The 19,090-nt window shown below is 42.8% G+C and overlaps 1 protein-coding gene across 1 annotated transcript; it reads right to left on the bottom strand.

Moving 5' to 3' along the window:
- Positions 1-17,436: 17,436 nt before the first annotated feature.
- LOC139111375 (uncharacterized) lies at positions 17,437-19,039 on the bottom strand. Its single transcript, XM_070671632.1, has 4 exons — positions 18,889-19,039; positions 18,414-18,701; positions 17,787-18,206; positions 17,437-17,633 (listed from the first exon to the last, which is right to left on the bottom strand). The coding sequence occupies exons 1-4, from the start codon at positions 19,037-19,039 to the stop codon at positions 17,437-17,439; spliced, it is 1,056 nt and encodes a 351-aa protein (XP_070527733.1).
- Positions 19,040-19,090: the final 51 nt, after the last annotated feature.

The raw sequence follows: 19,090 nt of genomic DNA, 5'->3' as shown, positions 1-19,090 counted from the left end.
CTTGCCTGACTTATGCACGATGTCATATGTGTACTCTTCTAATTTTAGTCTCCACCTGATTAATCGTGATCCCGGATCGTTAACATTAAATAACCACACGAGTGGTTTATGGTCCGTGATTATAGTAAAACGCGTGCCATAAATGTACGGGCGAAAATGTTTTACAGCCCAGACTATTGCTAGTAGCTCCTTCTCTGTCGTGCTGTAATTCTTCTCTGCTTTATTCAGTATTCTGCTAGCGTATGCGATAGGGCGGTCTTCTCCTATTTCTCCTTGTGACAGAATAGCCCCGATTGCGTAGTCCGAGGCGTCGGTGGTAATCAGGAAAATTTTTTCGAAATTCGGATAGCTTAGCACAGGGGCGGTGGTTAGTTTCTCCTTCAATATTTCAAAAGCTTGTTGTTGCTCTATTTCCCATTTGAAAACGCTGTCTTTTCGCGTAAGCGCGGTTAAAGGTTTTGCGGTTTTCGAAAAATTTTCAATGAACTTTCGATAATATCCCGCTAGCCCTATGAATGATTGTACGTCGCGTACTCGTTTTGGCGTCGGGAATTGTTGTATTGCAGTTAGTTTAGATGGGTCGGGTCGTATTCCTCCTTCTGTTATTATATGCCCTAAATATAAAACTTCCTTCCTGAGGAACTCGCACTTCTCAGGTTGAAGTTTCAGATTATGTTGACGCAATCTTTTTAACACCTCCACGAGTCGCTTGTTGTGTTCGTCCAACGAGGCTCCGTAAATTACTATATCGTCGAGGTACACTAGACATTTTATCCCCTGTAGGCCCGATAGTAACGAGTTCATGAGTCGTTGGAAAGTAGCTGGCGCATTTTTTAACCCGAACGGCATTCGATTAAACTCGTAATGCCCCAGTGCCGTTGAAAACGCGGTTTTCTTTTTGTGCTCCTCGTGCATAGGAATTTGGTGATAGCCCGACGCGAGATCTAATGTTGTAAAATATTTCGCGTTTCCCAGTTGGTCTAGGATGTCCGTGATGTTTGGTATAGGGAACGAATCTCCTACTGTGGCGTCGTTTAGTTTCCGGAAATCAACAACTATCCGGAGTTTCGGGTTACCTGACGCGTCGGCTCGCTTCGGTACCACGAGTATGGGCGCATTCCACTGGCTCGTGCTTTCGCGGATAATTCCCTCGTTCATCATTTTAGCTATCTGTCGATTTACTTCTTCTTTATGGCGCTCCGGCAACCGGTAGGGTCGGCAGTTTATAGGCTTTATTCCCGCGTCGTTATTTATTTCGTGCGCTACCGCGGAAGTGTGAGAGAGAGTATCGCCAGCGAGGTAGAATGTATCGCAAAAGTTTGCACAGATTTGCCGCAGCTTGTCTTCCTCTTCCTTATTTAAATGTGATATCCGCAGCTGTTCATGTAATGCTTTTATTCGTGTCTGTACCTTGCCGTCGCTTGGCGTGTCGCGTAACGCGAGTACCGGTGCCGAGTCAGCAAATTCCGTGCGGTGAACGACCAGTCGTGGCGTCGGGAAAACTATAGGTTTTTCGGTCGTATTAATTACGCTGACAGGGCACGCGTTGTCTATCGGTTCGACTAGACAATTCCCGATCAAGATCCCGAGTGCGGGCTCGTGTGCGTAAATTATACCCACCCGGTTTTCGTTAGTAATCGCCCGTACGATGGTCTCACTGCGCGGCGGTAACATGATGCGAGCGTACGGATGGAGCGGGAAAGTAACGCGGTTTATACTTAAGCGGCCGTTCTCTACGTCATACACGGTCCGCTGAGTCTTTAAAAAATCCATGCCGAGAATTCCCTCGTAATCGATGGGGAAATCGTCCGGCACGACGTGCATGTCGTGGTGCACGAAGGTGGTTTTGAGGCGGATCGTGGCGTTACATTTCCCGAGGGTTTTCGCTTTATGTCCCGTTACTCCTGTTAAAGCGGTCGAGCCGGAGAAAATGGGGGTGGTACCCTTCAATTTTCCCACCTTTATCAGTGTAACCGCGGCGCCTGAGTCGACGAGGAAAGTAGCCTTTCCGTTCTTTGCTTGATGGATCGGTAAAGTGACGAGATCGAGCTGTCGGCTCCGCGTATCTTCTGCCAGGTGCGCTATTTGGTAATCTCTCGCGAGTCGGGTCTCCTGCTGGCGCGGCGGGGCAGCGGTTCCGGGGCCGCTCCCTATCATATCCGTATTTGTTTCTCTCTCTTGGCAATGCGCGGTGTTGACTGCAGGGCCCTCCTCGGCGGGGGTGCGGTCGGGAGTCGCGTCTAATGTTTTCACGGGGTCCCGTCTCGCGTTTCAGGCGTCGGCATTCCTCGCGCGTGTGCCCGGGTATGTTGCAATAGGTGCAATGTTTCGTTGTGGTATGCACGCGCGGCGGATGATCGGCTCGCGGTAACGGGAAACGTTGCGCGTAACGGCTCGAGCGACACGCGAATCCCGCGTGTCCTTGCTTCCCGCATTTTTGACAGGCTGGCGGGGGGCGTCGCGGCGGCGGGTCGCGGTCCAGGAAGGATCGCGTCGGTATACCGCGTTGTCTCTCCTCCATGGCCGCCCCCGCGATGGCCTGTTGTAGGGTGGTATAATTCCGTGAACGGACGATCATTTGCGTATACGGAAGGAGTCCGGCCTGGTAATTTTGTAACACTTGCTCCTGTACGGAATTCCAAATGCCGCGTTTCTCGTCGTCCGAATATTTCGGATTTTCGCTTAGGGCGTCGTATAGTTCGGTCGCGAGGGAGTCGGCTCGGAATCCAAAAGCTTGCGCGCTTTCCCCATGTCGTTGCCGCAGATTGTTGAAGTCAATTTGCAAGTACGAGGTGCCCCGTCGTTGCACGTATGCTTCTTCTATTTCGCTTAGGAATTGTGAGAATCCGACGACTTTCCTAGTCTCGAAACGCGACAGCGCGCGTCCAGTCAGTTTCGTGTAAAGTATCGCGGCTAATAATTCACTTTCGTCCGCCGGGTCTATTTTCCTCGCGACGTATTCGCATGCTTTAATAAATTTTTTGGCGTGCGTCTCGTTTCCGTCGAAGGAAGGGATCGTTTCGAGGGCATGCTTCATCGACAGGTATTGCCGGGGGTTGTCTAAAGAGAATCGTACGTCATCGCGGTCCTGAGTCAGCGGTTCTCGTCGTGCGGCTGCCGGCTCCGATGTCCGTGTGGAGTGGAGCGGTTCTCGCAGCGTACTTATCTCGACTTCTACCCGATCTAGGCGTCTGTTTATCTCTTGTATGGCATCCAAGATCGTACTTAACGTATCGCTATGGGGTACCGGTGAGCGCCTCCGCGAAATCGGAGAAGGGGGTTCGGGCCTGGGCCGCTTTATTACCGTGTCGGCGGTTGTCACAGGGGTGCCGCCGGCAACTTCCTCCCTTGACTCACTCGTTCCGTCGCGATCGCCTTGGTCTGTTACCATGAATATTTGCTCGCCGAGGTTCGTTTCAACCGGCTGATTTTCATAGGGCCTTGAGGAGGTCCCTTGATTATCGCGGGTAGAGTTTCGGCCGCGTCGTCGCATTTCTAACTCGTCTACTATTTCCGCGGGATCAAATATGCTACTGTCGTATGAGGTAAGAGAGAATTCGCCGCGTTGCGATACGTCGCTGATATCGCTACCCGTTTCTTCTAATAGCCTCTTCCGGTCGCTTTTTTGCGTTTTGTCGGTAGGTTGTGCTAAATTTAAGTCGGTTTCGTCGCACGGTTCGGCTTCTTCGCGCGGATCAAATTCGGCTGAGCTTTCGCTATCGCTCTCTGTATTTAATGCCCGACGCACGTTATCGTGGATTTCGCGTAGGGCGGCGGCTGCAATGCCTATGGGGTTCTCAGGGGGTGGTCGTCGTGCCCGATGGCCTGATTCGCTATGTAGCCAAGATTCGTTGGCTACTTGGGTTCGCAAAACGGAATCTTCGTCCGACATCGACTAGTCGGGTTAAAATTTACAATAAAATTATATTTCGGACTTACACTAACGCAAGGTGTCGCATGGCGCAGTCTCTGCTTCCGGGTTTGTTCGTTGCCTTTCCCTTCCGGTCCTTGTCCACGGCTGTCCGTTCCTTTGCGTGGCTGCGACCGGGCTGCTGCTACCTTGGCTTATCTCCCAGCTGTTTGGCTTCTCCGGTGTCGAGTGCGTGCGATATCGGCAGAACCGCTGCTTGCGCTGTCCTAGTCCTCTTCTTCCGTGTAGGATGAGTCCGACTTCTTACTTTTGTTTTATGTTTCAGAGATCTTCTATATGGCCCGTCGGGAATAATTAGACGTCGCCGAAGCGGTGCCTCTCCGGGGGGCGGATCCCACCGTTGCCACCAAATTGTTGCACCAGGACGGTGCAAGGGGTCCGTCCTCCCGGAACTTCTTGTATTCTCGAGGGGCGTCGTTTAAATAAAACTCTTTCTTTTTACTCCGAACACTTTTTATTTTCCTTAAGTTATGTTCCTTGGCTTCGGGCAGCGTTACCCCGTCGTTTCGGTTATCAGAATGACCCGCGGACATTCGGTGGCCGCGAGTTTTATACGCGACTGTTGCCAAGGCGGAAATGCAACAGTCCGCGGATTCCGGGCGCGTAGGACAGTGACCGCGTTCGGTCATTGCCTAGGCGAAAAGTGCAAGGCGTCGATCGGTCAGCGGATTCCGCGATCGGGTGATCCGATCGACGCTGGTTGTTAACCCGGCCTTCGCGTGCGTGGCCTTGCTGTTGCCAGGGTCGGGTTACAACAGGAGTTATCCCTTCCGAGCCTTCCAGAATTTTATTATCATTTTTAAAAAAAGATGGTGGGGAAACTTCTACCATCCGTACGACGCAGTGTTACCTGATTTTATTGCTTTTGTCTGCACCACATACTCTGGTAATCACGGGTCTCTCGCACCCTTGGTTTTTCTAAGGCTCAGGATCTATGCGCAATTACATTTTTAAGAAAAAGTTATTTTTTCTTTTCCTGTGATGGACAGGCTATCAGAGTTGAAATATTTATGAGCCCCTTAGGTTCTGATTTTTTGTGTTATGTCTAGACAAATTCCTTTTGCCTGGTTTTCGTTGGCGCCCGTTTACAATTTGTTGCATGTTTTTTATGCTTTTACGCAACAACTTGTCCCGGAATATGTTAGTGTTTTATGAATTGTCTTTTTGGTAGGTTCTGAAGTTTTCTTTTGTATTACAATGGACTACGGTCTACCTTCCCCTTAACTAAATTTCCTAATACATGTCAAAAAAAAGAGACGCGGAGTTGGAGACGTAACAGCGCTTATCTGATCTTTTTTCGACTTATAAAAATTTTCGCATAATACTTCTACTTTAACAACGTAACCCTGCAAGTTTTTGTACCGCGTTTCGATGGCTTTTGTGTCGGTAATTATTACGAATTTCCATACAGATTCGGTTATCTGCAGTTGTCCCTGACCCTCAAAATATAGTCCAGGTTCGTTTTCGAATCTGTTGATTCTGTACGACGGTGCCTGCTCACCTCCCGTACTTCCACCTGAGCCGTGCGTCGTAGCGAGAATAATTCTGAAAGATAAATTATCTTTCAGTTTTGTGTTAGCGCGATACCGCGTTGATTTTTTTTTTTTTTGTGAGTGAGCGAAGTGTCTCCACGTGCCTGAAGTTTCGCTACTGTGTAGACGAAAAAGAATTCTATTGCTGAGGTGAGTGCATATATTCTATTTCATTCGTGTAATATTACGGTGTCGGGCTTAACTTATTACTTGATTTTTTTCGCTCGTCCCGTCAGTACGCTCTTAGTCTCTGACGGGTGCTTGTCGTTAAAAGTGATTATTGTGGTCTAATTTTTGAACTCAAAAGTAAATTTCTTTTTGAATAATAAAAAAAATTTTATTTATTTATTTATTAAAATTTTTTTTTTTTTTTTTTCTTTTTGTGTGTTTCCTTAAAATCTACAAGGTACATTTATCGTGGTTTCTTCGTTTCCAGTGAATTTCCCAAGGGAGCTGCAATTGGCATCAGGGGAGCGGTGCTTCCGATGCCCCGCGCCCGGCTATATTGTGTTGTGCCAGGACCATCTTCTGGTCCGGGCGTGGGAACACGTGTGTGTGCGGTGCAGCGGCTTGTTCGAACCCCGAATTTGTGAGCCGTGCTGCACCCCGAGGACGCCGTCACCGCCTCCGCCACCCTGGGATGACTTCCGGTTGCTCTACGTCGAAGAACTTCGGCACGACGTAGACCTTCAGATCCGGGTGTCGTCCGTGGGGCGGATTGTCTGGACCCTGAGCAATCGTGAGTAACTTTTGATTATTTTTCTCCTGCTTCTTTGTCTGCTCCTTGGTTTAAACCCAGCATCTTCGGTTCCGGAGGCTGTTATCAATTGCTTTTGCCACTGATCCCCTTACTGTTGATTCTTTATTCCTATCGCTTAACTCCTCCTGCTCGCCCCGCTGCGCGCGATCTCTTCTCGCCTCTGACTAATGGTCTATAAAGGCCTTTAAACGGTTCGCATGTACTCGCATTGTTTTCCGGCCCTTCTTTATCGTATAATTAACCTCACCGTTTCATTCTACAATTATGTATGGTCCTACCCATTTTGCGTCTAGCTTTTTCGATCGCCCCCTTCGTACTGCCTCGTCATACAGCAGTACTGCGTTGCCTGTTCTGAATACGCGCGGATTTGTTTTCTGGTCGAAAGTAGTTTTTGCTTTTTCCTTTTTTAGTTTCGCGTTTTCTCTAGCTATTTGGTTGGCTGCGCGCAATCGTTCGCGTAATTCTTGCGCGTAATTACCGTAGAAATATGTTGATTTAGGCGTCATGGTCAGTGCCGTCGGGAGTATCGCCTGGTGCCCGTACACGAGCTCGAACGGGAGTAAATCCCGTGGATGTGTGAGGCGTCGTGTTGTAGGTAAACATCGCGTAGGGCAGCCATTCATCCCAGTCGGTTTGTTCTTCGTTTAAGTAATGCCGTAGATATTCGGCTAACGTTCTATGAAATCTCTCCAGCGCGCCGTTCGTTTCTGAGTGGTACGCGGTGGTTTGGATTTTATTTATTTTCAAGAGTTTACAAGTTTGTTTGAAGATTTTGCTTAAAAAATTAGTTTCTTGGTTTGTAAGAATATTTTCGGGTATTCCGTGCTCGAGTATAATCTTCGTCGCGAACACCTTGGCTACGGTCGCCGCTTCCTGGTTCGGTAACGCGATAGCCTTGCTGAACTTCGTTAGGTGATCCTGAAACGTCAGCACATATTTGTTTCCTACGGTTGTTATCGGAAGTGGTCCCACGATATCCAGGGCGCATTTCTCAAACGGTCTTTCCGGTGTGTCTGTTACAGTTAACGGCATTTTTGTTTTTCGGCTTAGTTTGTTTTTCTGACAATTTTCGCATTTGTGGATATATTTTTCGATGTCTTTATTTATCTCGAGCCAATTATAGCGTAATTTAATTCTATTTATCGTACGATTTACCCCCTAGTGTCCTCCTAGGGGTGAGTCGTGGTATTCTTGAAGTATTTTAATTTTCTCCTCTTCGCTATATCGTCGTTCTTCGTTGATCGTATTTGTGCTGACTCCGATAAACTCCTCCGGTGGGTTCCTGCTAAGCGCGTCCGCATTCGTATTCTGCTTACCCGACTTGTGAATAATGTCATACGTATATTCTTCTAATTTTAGCCTCCACCTGATTAGTCGCGAATCCGGATCATTAACGTTAAATAACCACACGAGTGGTTTATGATCTGTGATTATCGTGAAGCGCGTACCATAGATATACGGGCGAAAATGCTTCACCGCCCAGACTATGGCTAACAGCTCTTTCTCCGTCGTTCTGTAATTCTTTTCTGTCTTGTTTAGTATTCTGATAGTGTATGCGATGGGGCGATCTTCTCCTATTTCTCCTTGCGATATTATGGCACCGATCGCGTAGTCTGATGCGTCGGTGGTAATTAGAAAATTTTTTTTGAAATTTGGATAGCTTAGTACAGGGGCGGTTGTTAATTTCTCTTTTAATGTTTCGAATACCTGTTGATGTTCCATTTCCCATCTGAAGATGCTATCCTTTCGAGTAAGTGCGGTTAGTGGCTTCGCTGTCTTTGAAAAATTCTCAATGAATTTTCGATAATATCCCGCTAAACCTATAAATGATTGTACATACGTCTCGTACTCGTTTTGGCGTCGGGAATTATTGTATCGCGGTTATTTTAGATGGATCGGGTCGTATTCCTCCTTCCGTTATTATGTGTCCTAAATATAAAACTTCTTTCCTAAGAAATTCGCACTTCTCCGGTTGAAGTTTTAGATTGTGCTGACGCAATGTTTTTAATACCTCCACGAGTCGCTTATTATGTTCGTCTAACGAGGCTCCGTAAATCACGATATCGTCGAGATAAACAAGGCATTTTATTCCCTGGAGACCCGATAGTACTGAGTTCATAAGTCGTTGGAAAGTAGCGGGCGCATTTTTCAGACCGAAAGGCATTCGATTGAATTCGTAATGCCCCAGTGTCGTTGAGAACGCGGTCTTCTTTTTGTGTTCTTCGTCCATAGGGATTTGATGATTATTTTTTTTTTAATAATTTTTTAAACTAATACACATGTCAACATTAATATATTTCTTTTTATGTTACAGATACCGGCAGAATTTTACAACGCGGAATGCAGATTGGTAAGTTGCATCATATTTTTTTCGTAATTTGTAATTAAGGTCTTTTAAAAAATAGCGCGCCTGGTTTCTTCTAGTAATATAAATTTTCCTAAAATTCTGTGTAACAACATTTCTGTCTCTCGGTTCACATAAATACAGAATTATACGTTACGTGAAAATTAGTTACATTAATAGAATAAGATTAATATATCCTGAATTAGTTTGTAAGAAAAATTGCGGAATTAAAAGGGAAGAGGAAAATGCTTTTGAAAATAAAATTGCAAGATTTTACACAATTTATCTGTAAACTGTAGCAGCTTGTTACGAGTTGCTTGATGGAGTGGCTTTTGATAAACATTAGCGTAACAAACTCTCTGACATATTTTTCTATTGCGGGTTTACATCAGTTATACAACTTCTTAGGAAAAATCTGATTTGCAAAACACAAACGTTTCTATTAGAATCAAGTTCTTTCGCGAGACGAGCGCGCACACGCCCGTGTACGTGTGTATCTCTTCGTAATAATTTACTTTATCGGTTTAACCCGCCCGTGTAATTTTTATCCGTGCTTCCTACGGTTCGTCGCGTAATATCGCGCGGCCGATCGTGTGAGCTCCAGAATAGATTGTCCAGTAATCTACATAATGGCGGACAATGTTGCCAAGTAGGTGGAACGTCCAAGAATTAACGTGGCCGTCGGAACGTCGGCCTGAAATATATAGCTGCCATTTTGCCGGCTGTTAATATCCGGGATAAGTATGCGCGCGGTCGCCGTAATCCATCAAAAGTTGCGAGGAAACGAGACACCGTCGTCGTACCGCCCAAGGCATCCACAATATAATAGGCTTCTCGTTTACTTGGTTGCGGTATGATTTGACAAAAAGAACAATGCGGTACAAGTTATCAAATGGCCGTGAGTCGTCAACAGAATATACAGGGTGTCCCAGATCAGTGGACGATGCCGAAAATGATAGGTAGATTTAATCGAATTAAAACGAAAAGTCCTGTACCATTTTGAAAAATTCTCAATAGTTTTCAAGAAAAAAATTAATTTATGTACGCGTAAGAACGACGAGGAAGCGTGGGCTGAGTGAGCGCGACAGACGACGGTGCCATTTCTAGTCATTCGCCTGTCGCGCTCACTCACGCGCAGCTTTCTTGTCGCTCTTACGCTTATAAATTTTATATATTTTAATTTTTTTCTCGAAAACTATTGAAAATTTTTCAAAATGGTAAAGGACTTTTCGTATTAATTCGATTAAATCTACCTATTATTTACGGCATCGTCCACTGATCTGGGACACCCTGTATAGAAAAAAAGGGGAGATAAAATAAAATAAATTACTAAAAAACGAAAAGCGATCCGATTTAATCCGTGGTGCATCCCGAGACTTACCAAGCCGTGCTTTTAAAATTGATAAATCTTCAAGGATATTTAAAAGTGATTATTCTTCGTTAACGCGGCATCAACGATCATCTGCTTGGCATAAATGTAAAATATTTTGCTTTAAAAACTTCCACGTTTAAGAGAAATTTATGTTTGCTCCTTATATCGCGTTTCTATAAACTAACGAAGGCAGGCGATCGCGATTTTCTTATCAGAATAAATTCCGGCAATAAAACTTCCCGTTGTCAAAGCTTACTTATAATTCCCGCTTAAATCCTGGAAAGAGAGCGATAAACCGCCACTCTGCATCGCTTATGTAGCTCCGGGGCTTTAGAGATTTTTCGGTGCAAAGAATTCAACCGCAGCAGGTGGTGGAGAGAGGACGGATCCTTAACGCTATCGCGGAGCCGCTCGTCTACAGGAATTGAAACGGATCCGAAACGAGAGAGCGCGTTTCCAGGGCTCGGGTAGCCCGTCGATAAATTCGCCGATCGTCGGGGGTCCGGCCTGCTCGGCGCTCGCATTATTTTGCAGGTCACGATCGACCGCAGAGCGGCGTGCTGACCCGTCCTCGTCGTCGTCTTTCGGTAACGATCCACGACCTAACCGGTTGACCCCGCTGCGCGAGTTTCGTGCCAAGCACGTCGCGCGGTCGGTCGGGGGCTCGTCTAGCTAGACAATTTGTTACTTCCTTATTACTCGACACGGACTCTCGCACCCGCTCTTTCTCCTCTGCTGGCCGCACTACACGTGCCAACGCGGAGGGCACACGCGAACCGCCGCTGCACCGCCTTGCGGAGGCTTTCGGCTCGTTCCCTCGTTCCCGAGATGAACGAGAGAGGGTGGACGATTTATTAGTCGAGCGCCAAGAAATTCTTCTAAAGTAAAATCGAGTCCCGTTGCGCGTAAATCTTTGTCGACGCGGCTCTGAAAGTGAGGACTACAGAAACGAGAGGCAAAAAGAGATGCGATTTTTTTTTTCTTTTCTTTTCTTTTTTTTTGTAGAAATCAAAACAGTAAATCAAAATCTTTCAGCTGAATTAAATGAGAATATCAATGGAATAATTCTTTTTAGTCTTTAATTTTTAATTTATGCCAGCCAGCGTCGTATGGCTTATCATTAGCGTGGATTTAACAAAATGTCGGGACACTATTTGTCCGTATTCCAAGCCGTTTGCTTCTCGTTCAAAGTGCAAAAGTCGATTATATTCATGCTAGATATTTTGCTTCTCCGCTATTGGATACGTCAATGCTCGGCAGCATCCCACGATCATACGCTATCAATGCTGGATGGTAAGAGCACGGTGTTTCCTTCCGGTAACATTATTATCGGAGAAATATTGTACATTCGAGAGAGAAAGCTCTTGTTAATTTCTACAATTTACTTTCGGTTTATTAGTGTGGCTCGAGTTATCGATACTATCGAAATTAAGTACTTGCCGGCGTACGAAGTTGCATCAGCAATTGTCTCATGAAGAAAGCTTAAAATACGCGTTATCTCTTAGATATGGATTTTCAATGAACGCGCAATAAATAGATTTTCATTAACAAGTAATTTTAATCGACACGTTCAATCATACGCGAGACTGAAACTTGTAATTGACTTATCACTGTTTATCAAAAACATTAATCGTATTTAACCTATGGAACTCACTTCCGATTAATTTACGTCAAATGATTATATTCATATTTAAAAGATCATCGAACATGAATATTCCATTGCGCGCGGACAACGCGTCAATTAGATAAATAGAAACCTAACGTTTAATAATTACACACAGTTTCAGGTTATATTATAATTTTTGTATAAATGTAAAATAAATATAATTAATTAAAAAAATATAATACTTTACATTTGTACAAAAATTAAAATGTAGCTTGAAATTACGTGTAATTTAATTTTATTTATAACGACTGTATTTTACCATCAAACGAATATCATGTTTTATAATTAAATTAAGATTATTGATTGATTTTAATTAAATGCTTACAATATACTACACGCATCTGCGCGCGGAATTCGCACGGCTGCGAATTATGAAACAAATATCCTAGCACTTTTTGCTCTTCTCTCGTTTATTCGTCGCCTCAAGTCGTCTCGTTCCTGCGATTTAACGTAAGAATTGCTTTCCGGAGCGCCGAGAGTATGCCCATTCAGGCGTACCGTAAGTTACGTAACCAGCTCGCCAGACCGGCGAATGCACCGCGAGAAAGATTACGGCTGATAAACACGTTGCATTCGCGAGGTCGGTTAACCACTCTCATGAGTGGATATTTATATTGCCGATTGGCCATTCGTTGCCGCCGAGCTAAGAGCCCAACTACACGCGAGGCATGTAATTAAGTATCGTTATATAGATAATATTGAATCGCGTAATTTTCAATCCCCTTAAAATTACCTTTTTTAAAAAAAAGGTATAAAAAAGCGCCAAATATAAGCGCGCGAAATTAAAATTGCTACAAAATAAATAAAATTACAATCAAAACTTGACTCCCCAAAAAGAAATAAAATGTTTACTGTAATATTGAATACTTTCTATTAAAGTTATGAGATCAAATAATTGCGCCAAGAACCTAAAGAAACTAGAAAATTTTAATCAGTACAAATCATGTAAAACCGTATGAAAATAGACCTAGGTTGGTCCCAATGATGTAACGTGGTAATGTAAAGAAAGAAAAAACAAAAAAATCTTGGCGCTATAAAACCAAATCTAATGCGTAGCACAACGCAAAAAATAAAATTATAATTTGAAATTTTGAAGATTTGGTTTCGCAGCGCCAAGACTTTTTTGTTTTTTTTTGTTAATGTTTTAGTTTGATTACTGTTTTTTTAACAGTAATCAAATGCTATTAAAATACAATGCTATTATATCTCCTCACTGAATCTTATGCGTCAATAATGTCGATCGATAAACAGAGTCGGTAAGTCGATAAATTAACGGATCACTGCGGATCACTAAGCTCACACGTCAAACTCACACTTCAATCATCAACAGAGTCGATAATATTATCAAACAGTCGATAAATCAATCCGCACCATCTAGTGATGCAAAAACAAAAGGGACATTTTTTGAGACGTAAAAATGACGACGGAGAATCTTAAAAATTTTACTTTTGTAACCAAAATTAATATTGATATATCTTTATTTATAAACAACGCAGCGAAATAATAAAAGCACTTTTATTATACAGGGTGTCCCAGACATAACGAAGGATACTGGGAGGATAGATAGAATTGATTGAGACAAGTAGAAAAGTTCCGTACCATTTTGCAAAATTCTCAACCGTTATTGAGAAAAAAATTAAAATGTATAAATTGTATAGGCGTAAGAACGACAAGGATGCTACGCGTGAGTGAGCGCGACAGGCGAATGGCTAGAAATGGCGCCGTCGCCTGTCGCATTCACTCACGCGCAGCTTCCTTGTCGCTCTTACGCCTATACAATTTACACATTTTAATTTTTTTCTCAATAACGGTTGAGAATTTTGCAAAATGGTACGGGACTTTTCTACTTGTCTCAATCAATTCTATCTATCCTTCCTGTATCCTTTGTTATGTCTGGGACACCCTGTATAAGTCGACCCTAATCTATACAATAAGCCTATTTAGAAAGCGATTGGTTGAGCCGTTATTGAGATCCGGTAATCTACGGATTTCTCAAAACGTCGTCTCGCGTAATAGAGGCACGGCAGTGCCTCGCTGCGCCTATACTTGGCGCGAGGCACTACCGTGCCTCTTGATATTATTGGATTTCATAACTTTAAAAGAGAGTAATTTATGGGGTCTAGTTTTGGGGGGATTTCATTTATTTTGTAGTTATATTTAATATTACAGTAAACATTTTATGTTCTACTTTGGGAAGTCTAGTTTTGGGGGGATTGGAACGAACATTACGCGTCTAATAAAATAAATCGTAATATAAAATATTAATAACTTACTTTTTACAGTTTATTTTCTTAAGGAGAGTCTCGTGCGGAAATAAAAAACTTATATTTGTTAAAATTAATTTTACGCACGCTTTAATTTTTAATATTTTAATTAAATTTAATAAGAGTATACGTGCATTTGTGGCACGATTTACTGAAAATCAATAATAAAATTAAACGACGTGATAGTGTCTGGCGTTAAATGTACGCACAACAGACAAATTAAATTTAAAAATGCGCATACTTACGTGAAGTGGTATTTACAATTTCTTCCACAGATGAAATGTTATCTGTAAATAAAGGAAATCTTAGAAGTAAATAGAAATACTGATCAATAAAACAAGTACTTACAATAATAATTTTTATCATTAAAATAACTTTGCGCGACTGCCATTATATATACAATTCAATTCAATTCTGATACAGAAAAAGGACTAAAAAGTTATATGTATACAGGGTGTCCCGCAAAATGCGAAAAATCTCTCGGGTGTAGGTAGACATTATAAATATATTTAGAAAAGTTTAGCACCAATTTGTCGAATTCGCGATCTTAACATTTATACGAATTTTTATAACCGAGCAAATAAGAGCGCGCTCTTAGAAGCGGTCTACGCCTAATAGCATGGACTCTGCTCCAGCTTACCGAATGGCTGATCTCTTTTTCGGCGGGTCTAGTGAAGGTAGAAGACACGGATGGGGGGGAAAAGGGGATCGGACAATCGCTAAGCGACGAAAAAGTTGGGGCAGAGTCAATGCTATTAGGCGTGGATCGCTTCTAAGAGCGCGCTCTTATTCGCTCGGTTATAAAAATTCGTATAAATGTTAAGATCGCGAATTCGATAAATTAATGCTAAACTTTTCTAAATATATTCCTAATGTCTACCTACACCCAAGAGATTTTCCGCATTTCGCGGGACACCCTGTATATCAGTAAGTAATAGCACATATAGGCCCGGTTTTACCAACGTCACCAAGTTAAGCTTAATGGCCGATTAAATCGGTTTGAACCATTGGAATTGACCAGTCGCATCTGTCGTTCAGCGATGTAATTGGTTCATTCCAATGTTTCAAATCGATTTAACTGACCATTAAGCTTAACTAACGTTGGTGAAACCGGGCCATACAGAGTGAATCTTAATGAATGATACAGCCAGACTGCCAACAAGAAAGAAGGAAAGTTATAATATTGTTACGCCGGGAACGGGGTCAGCCAACGTCTCCGCGTTCGCGCTTCGCACTCACTCTTCTCGCACTCTCTCACCCGCGGCACTCGGACTCCGCGAAAGAAAAGAGACGGTTTAAGAAAAAGGAACGATAAAGGTTTAATCAGACTTTAACCAAATACAGAGACATCCGCACCGAATTAAGTCACGGGCCGAACTGTCATTTCTTAACCATAATAAATAGACTTTGTTCCCCTGGCAACGGGGAACCGAAACCTCGGAGCGAGCCGGCAGCTTCATGCTGCTCCGTATACCGGGCGTAACAATATTGTCAGAGCTCGTGAATCAATCAATGCGACGTGCCGTCGCTTCGCAGGAAGGTGGTAGGTGCGAAAGAAATGAGCTTCAGAGCGAATTATAATAATGGCTTATAATTTTGATTAAGCATCTCACAAACGAGAGATGAGCACGTTGGCTGCCTCTGGTCAGCCCGCCGCTGAACTCGCCGTCGGGAGGTCGGATCTGTCTCGTAAATGCAAAGTCGCGGAACCCTACGGGCTTTGCAAAAACTTGTCGAATTTTTAGAGCGAATCTATCTCTCGCGGATCCGCCGCGTCGTTTTATAATTGTCCCCCCGAACGGTCGTTCGCATTGTTCTTTCTATGTGACGTCATCGCTACGTCACGAGTTAAAAAATTTTCCTTTGTCTCTTCGGATGAAACGTTATCGAAGAACAGTTACTTTTTTTGTTTATCCGCAGGTATGTTAACATTTTTTAATACACCACAATAGATATCGCTGACTCATCTACTTGTTGTGTATTCGTCATGTTTATGTTTTTATTATTTTTACAAAGTAAGTTTGTTTTCTTTTTCGTTTTATTTTACATTTAAATTAGAATTTTATTTAATTGAAGAATTGAACGAACTTACCTAGTGAAGTTCGATTACAATTATGCTTGTCTCGTCCGGATGGATACTTGTAGTAGCGTTCCGCTGCTGTTTACTTACAACAGGCTAATTTACAAAAAATAACTTTTGTGATGGCGCCACGCGCGGTGCCGCGCGCGCTGTCCCTGCGCGCGCCCCGACCCAACGCCATTAGTTTAACCCATACAAATCTGTATAGAAAACTGGGGTTAGGGGGGGAGGGAATCTCCATCCGGACGAGACAAGCATAATTGTAATCGAACTTCACTAGGTAAGTTTGTTCAATTCTTCAATTATGCCCCGTCTCGTCCGGATAGATACTTGTAGATGTTTAACCCACAGATTTGTATCTCTACCGAAACATGATAAGTAAAGAAGAAACAAGATATATTCTGTGATATAGTCAAGAAATTTAAAACTTTAATTCTCGTGAAACCAAACACAAACTTATAATAAATGATATAATCTGAGATAATAGACTTCAAATTAAACAAGACATAAATTCTCTTTTTCTTTTCAACGCAACAAAATAAAGTACAAAACTTAACTTAAATTAAGAAGAGAATCTTGAAAAGTGTTCTCTATAATCGGCCGATTATAAAAACGGGCAAAAACGTTGGAGGCGTTGCTCCAACCCGCGATGCATCTAATTTCTTCCAGACTGACACCCTTTTTGGCCGCAAATGAAGTGGCGGCGTGCCGGGTAGAATGCGCCGAAAAAATTGAGGTGTCTACGCCTGCTGCTCCCAAAACTGCCTTCACCCAACGACCCAGCGTCTGAGACGACACTGGGAGGAAGGGGGGACGAAAAGAAATAAAAAATTTATTAGCATCCTCTTTCCGAAGAGGTTTAGTGACCTCTAAGTAGTGTCTTATGATTGAAAACAAACATAATTCTGGGCGGGCAGTAAATGGTTTAAAATTTAGTATCGGTTGAGCCCTACCAATACCAGAAGTCTTAAGTTTGTCTGGGATCTTAACAATTAGAGACTCCGAGAAAGAGATATTATCTAACCGAAACGCAGCGAAGGTTTGCATCCTTTGAGCTGTAGACAACGCCAAGAGTGTGATTAGTTTCTTAGAGAGAAGCTCCAATGAGAGGTTTTCGAGTGAATGCAGCGAAGCTAAGAACTCAATCACCGGAGTAGGATCCCAGACGAACTCGTAACGCGGTCTCTGTGGTTTTAAAACTGCTACACCCCTAAAAAATCTTTTAATTAACGGGTGCGAACCCACCCCGTCTATTGAAATTAACGACACCGCCGATCTGTGTAGATTAACTGAGGCATAGGACCGGCTGTTAGACAACACTGTAGATAAGAAAACTAAAAATAAATTAATAGGTGGTGAGAAACAATTAATATGATTTTGTTGGCAAAACAACCACCATGAACGAAGCGGTTTAGAATACTGCACTATTGTGCCCGCTGTGATGGATGCTAACATCGTTTCCACGGCTGTCGCAGGAGTACCCCTGTTTAGGAAGGCCTGGCGGATAATTTCACGGCCACCAGGGAAATCTTCTGCCAGTTCGGGTGGCTCTCTTTAAAAGGAGAAGATAATAGGTTACTATCCGGTTTAAAACAAATAGACTGATCTACTGTCATACGTTGTAACAGCGGAAACCATGGTTGGGTTGGCCACCATGGAACAACTAATACTCCCTCAGCCTTGTCTGAAATTATCTTTCTCAAACACTTTAGGATAAGAATAAAAGGAGGAAACGCATAGAAAAATAAACCCCTCCAGTCTATTGAAAAAGCATCCACTGCTATTGCCTGAGGATCGGGACGCCAAGATACGAAATGGCTACACTTCGCATTAATACGCGTAGCAAAAAGATCAATATCAAATTGACCAAAATAAGATTCAATTTTTTCAAAAAACACCTGCCCTAATGTCCATTCCGTTTCATCCGAAACCACGCGTGATTCGGCGTCTGCTTCAACATTCTGTGCCGACGGAATATATGAAGCAAAAATAAATATATTACGATTCTCGCACCAGATCCAAATTTTTCTAGTCAAGTCCGAGAGATGCGAAAATTTAATTGATCCCATGCGATTTATATAAGCAATGGCCGTAGAATTGTCCATTCTAAGAAGTATATCTACATTCGATAACTGCGAGGCAAAACATTTCAGCCCATAAAATGCGGCTAAAAGTTTCAGATAATTTATATGAGACATTTTTTCTTCCTTGGACCAAAATCCGTTAGTGCGGTGCTTTCCGCAGACCGCACCCCATCCTGTAAGAGAGGCGTCTGTATAAATTACCTAATCAAAACGCCCGGATCTAATTTTATTACATTGCAGATTATTCTCTAAAATCGACTTCCACCACAGAAGGTCGTCTCTGATGGAGGTCGGTAGTGTCATTCGTGCTTCAAAATTGTCCTCAGAATTAAAGAGAGCTAAAAATTTTTCTCTTTCAAAACTCTTAGTATATAACATACCATATTGTACTGCCGGACAAATTGATATCAGGGATCCTATGACACTAGCAAAAAACCGAATTTTACAACTCTTCTTAGCAAGAGTAGAATTGACCAATTCAAGTAAATGAGATCTCTTATCCGATGGTATAGAAATAGCAAATAATTCCGTGTCAAATATGAAACCTAAAAATTTACAAGATTTTGCTGGTTCGAGCATACTTTTCTCTCGGTTAATTAAAAAACCTAATTCTGAAAGTAAATTCACTGTAGAGATGACATTTTCGTAACATTGCTTATAAGACGAACCTATAAGCAAAAAATCATCAAGATAGGCCACCGAGAACAGACCTTTCCCTCTAAGCGAACATAATAACGGTTTTATAATTCTTGTAAATATATAAGGGGCCGATGCCAAGCCAAATGGTATGACACGAAATTGATAAAGTTGACCTCTAAATCTGAAACGCAAATATTTCCTGTCCTCATAATTTACTGCAATGAGCAGGTAAGCCTCTTTCAAATCTAAGGAAGCTAAAAAATCTCCTGGTGAAATCAGGCGAATCACCGTTTTCCAGTCTTCCATCTTGAAATGCGGGACAATAAGAAATTTGTTTAGGCTCTTTAAATTCAAAATGAATCTCCATTCCCCTGAAGGTTTTTTAAGAACAAAGAAAGGAGATAAAAATTGTCCCTCG

This window comes from Cardiocondyla obscurior, linkage group LG23, assembly GCF_019399895.1.
Source record: "Cardiocondyla obscurior isolate alpha-2009 linkage group LG23, Cobs3.1, whole genome shotgun sequence".
NCBI classification, from domain to species: Eukaryota; Metazoa; Arthropoda; class Insecta; order Hymenoptera; family Formicidae; genus Cardiocondyla; species Cardiocondyla obscurior.
Note: the sequence above shows the minus strand (reverse complement) of the source record. Positions and strands in the feature narration are given on the sequence as shown.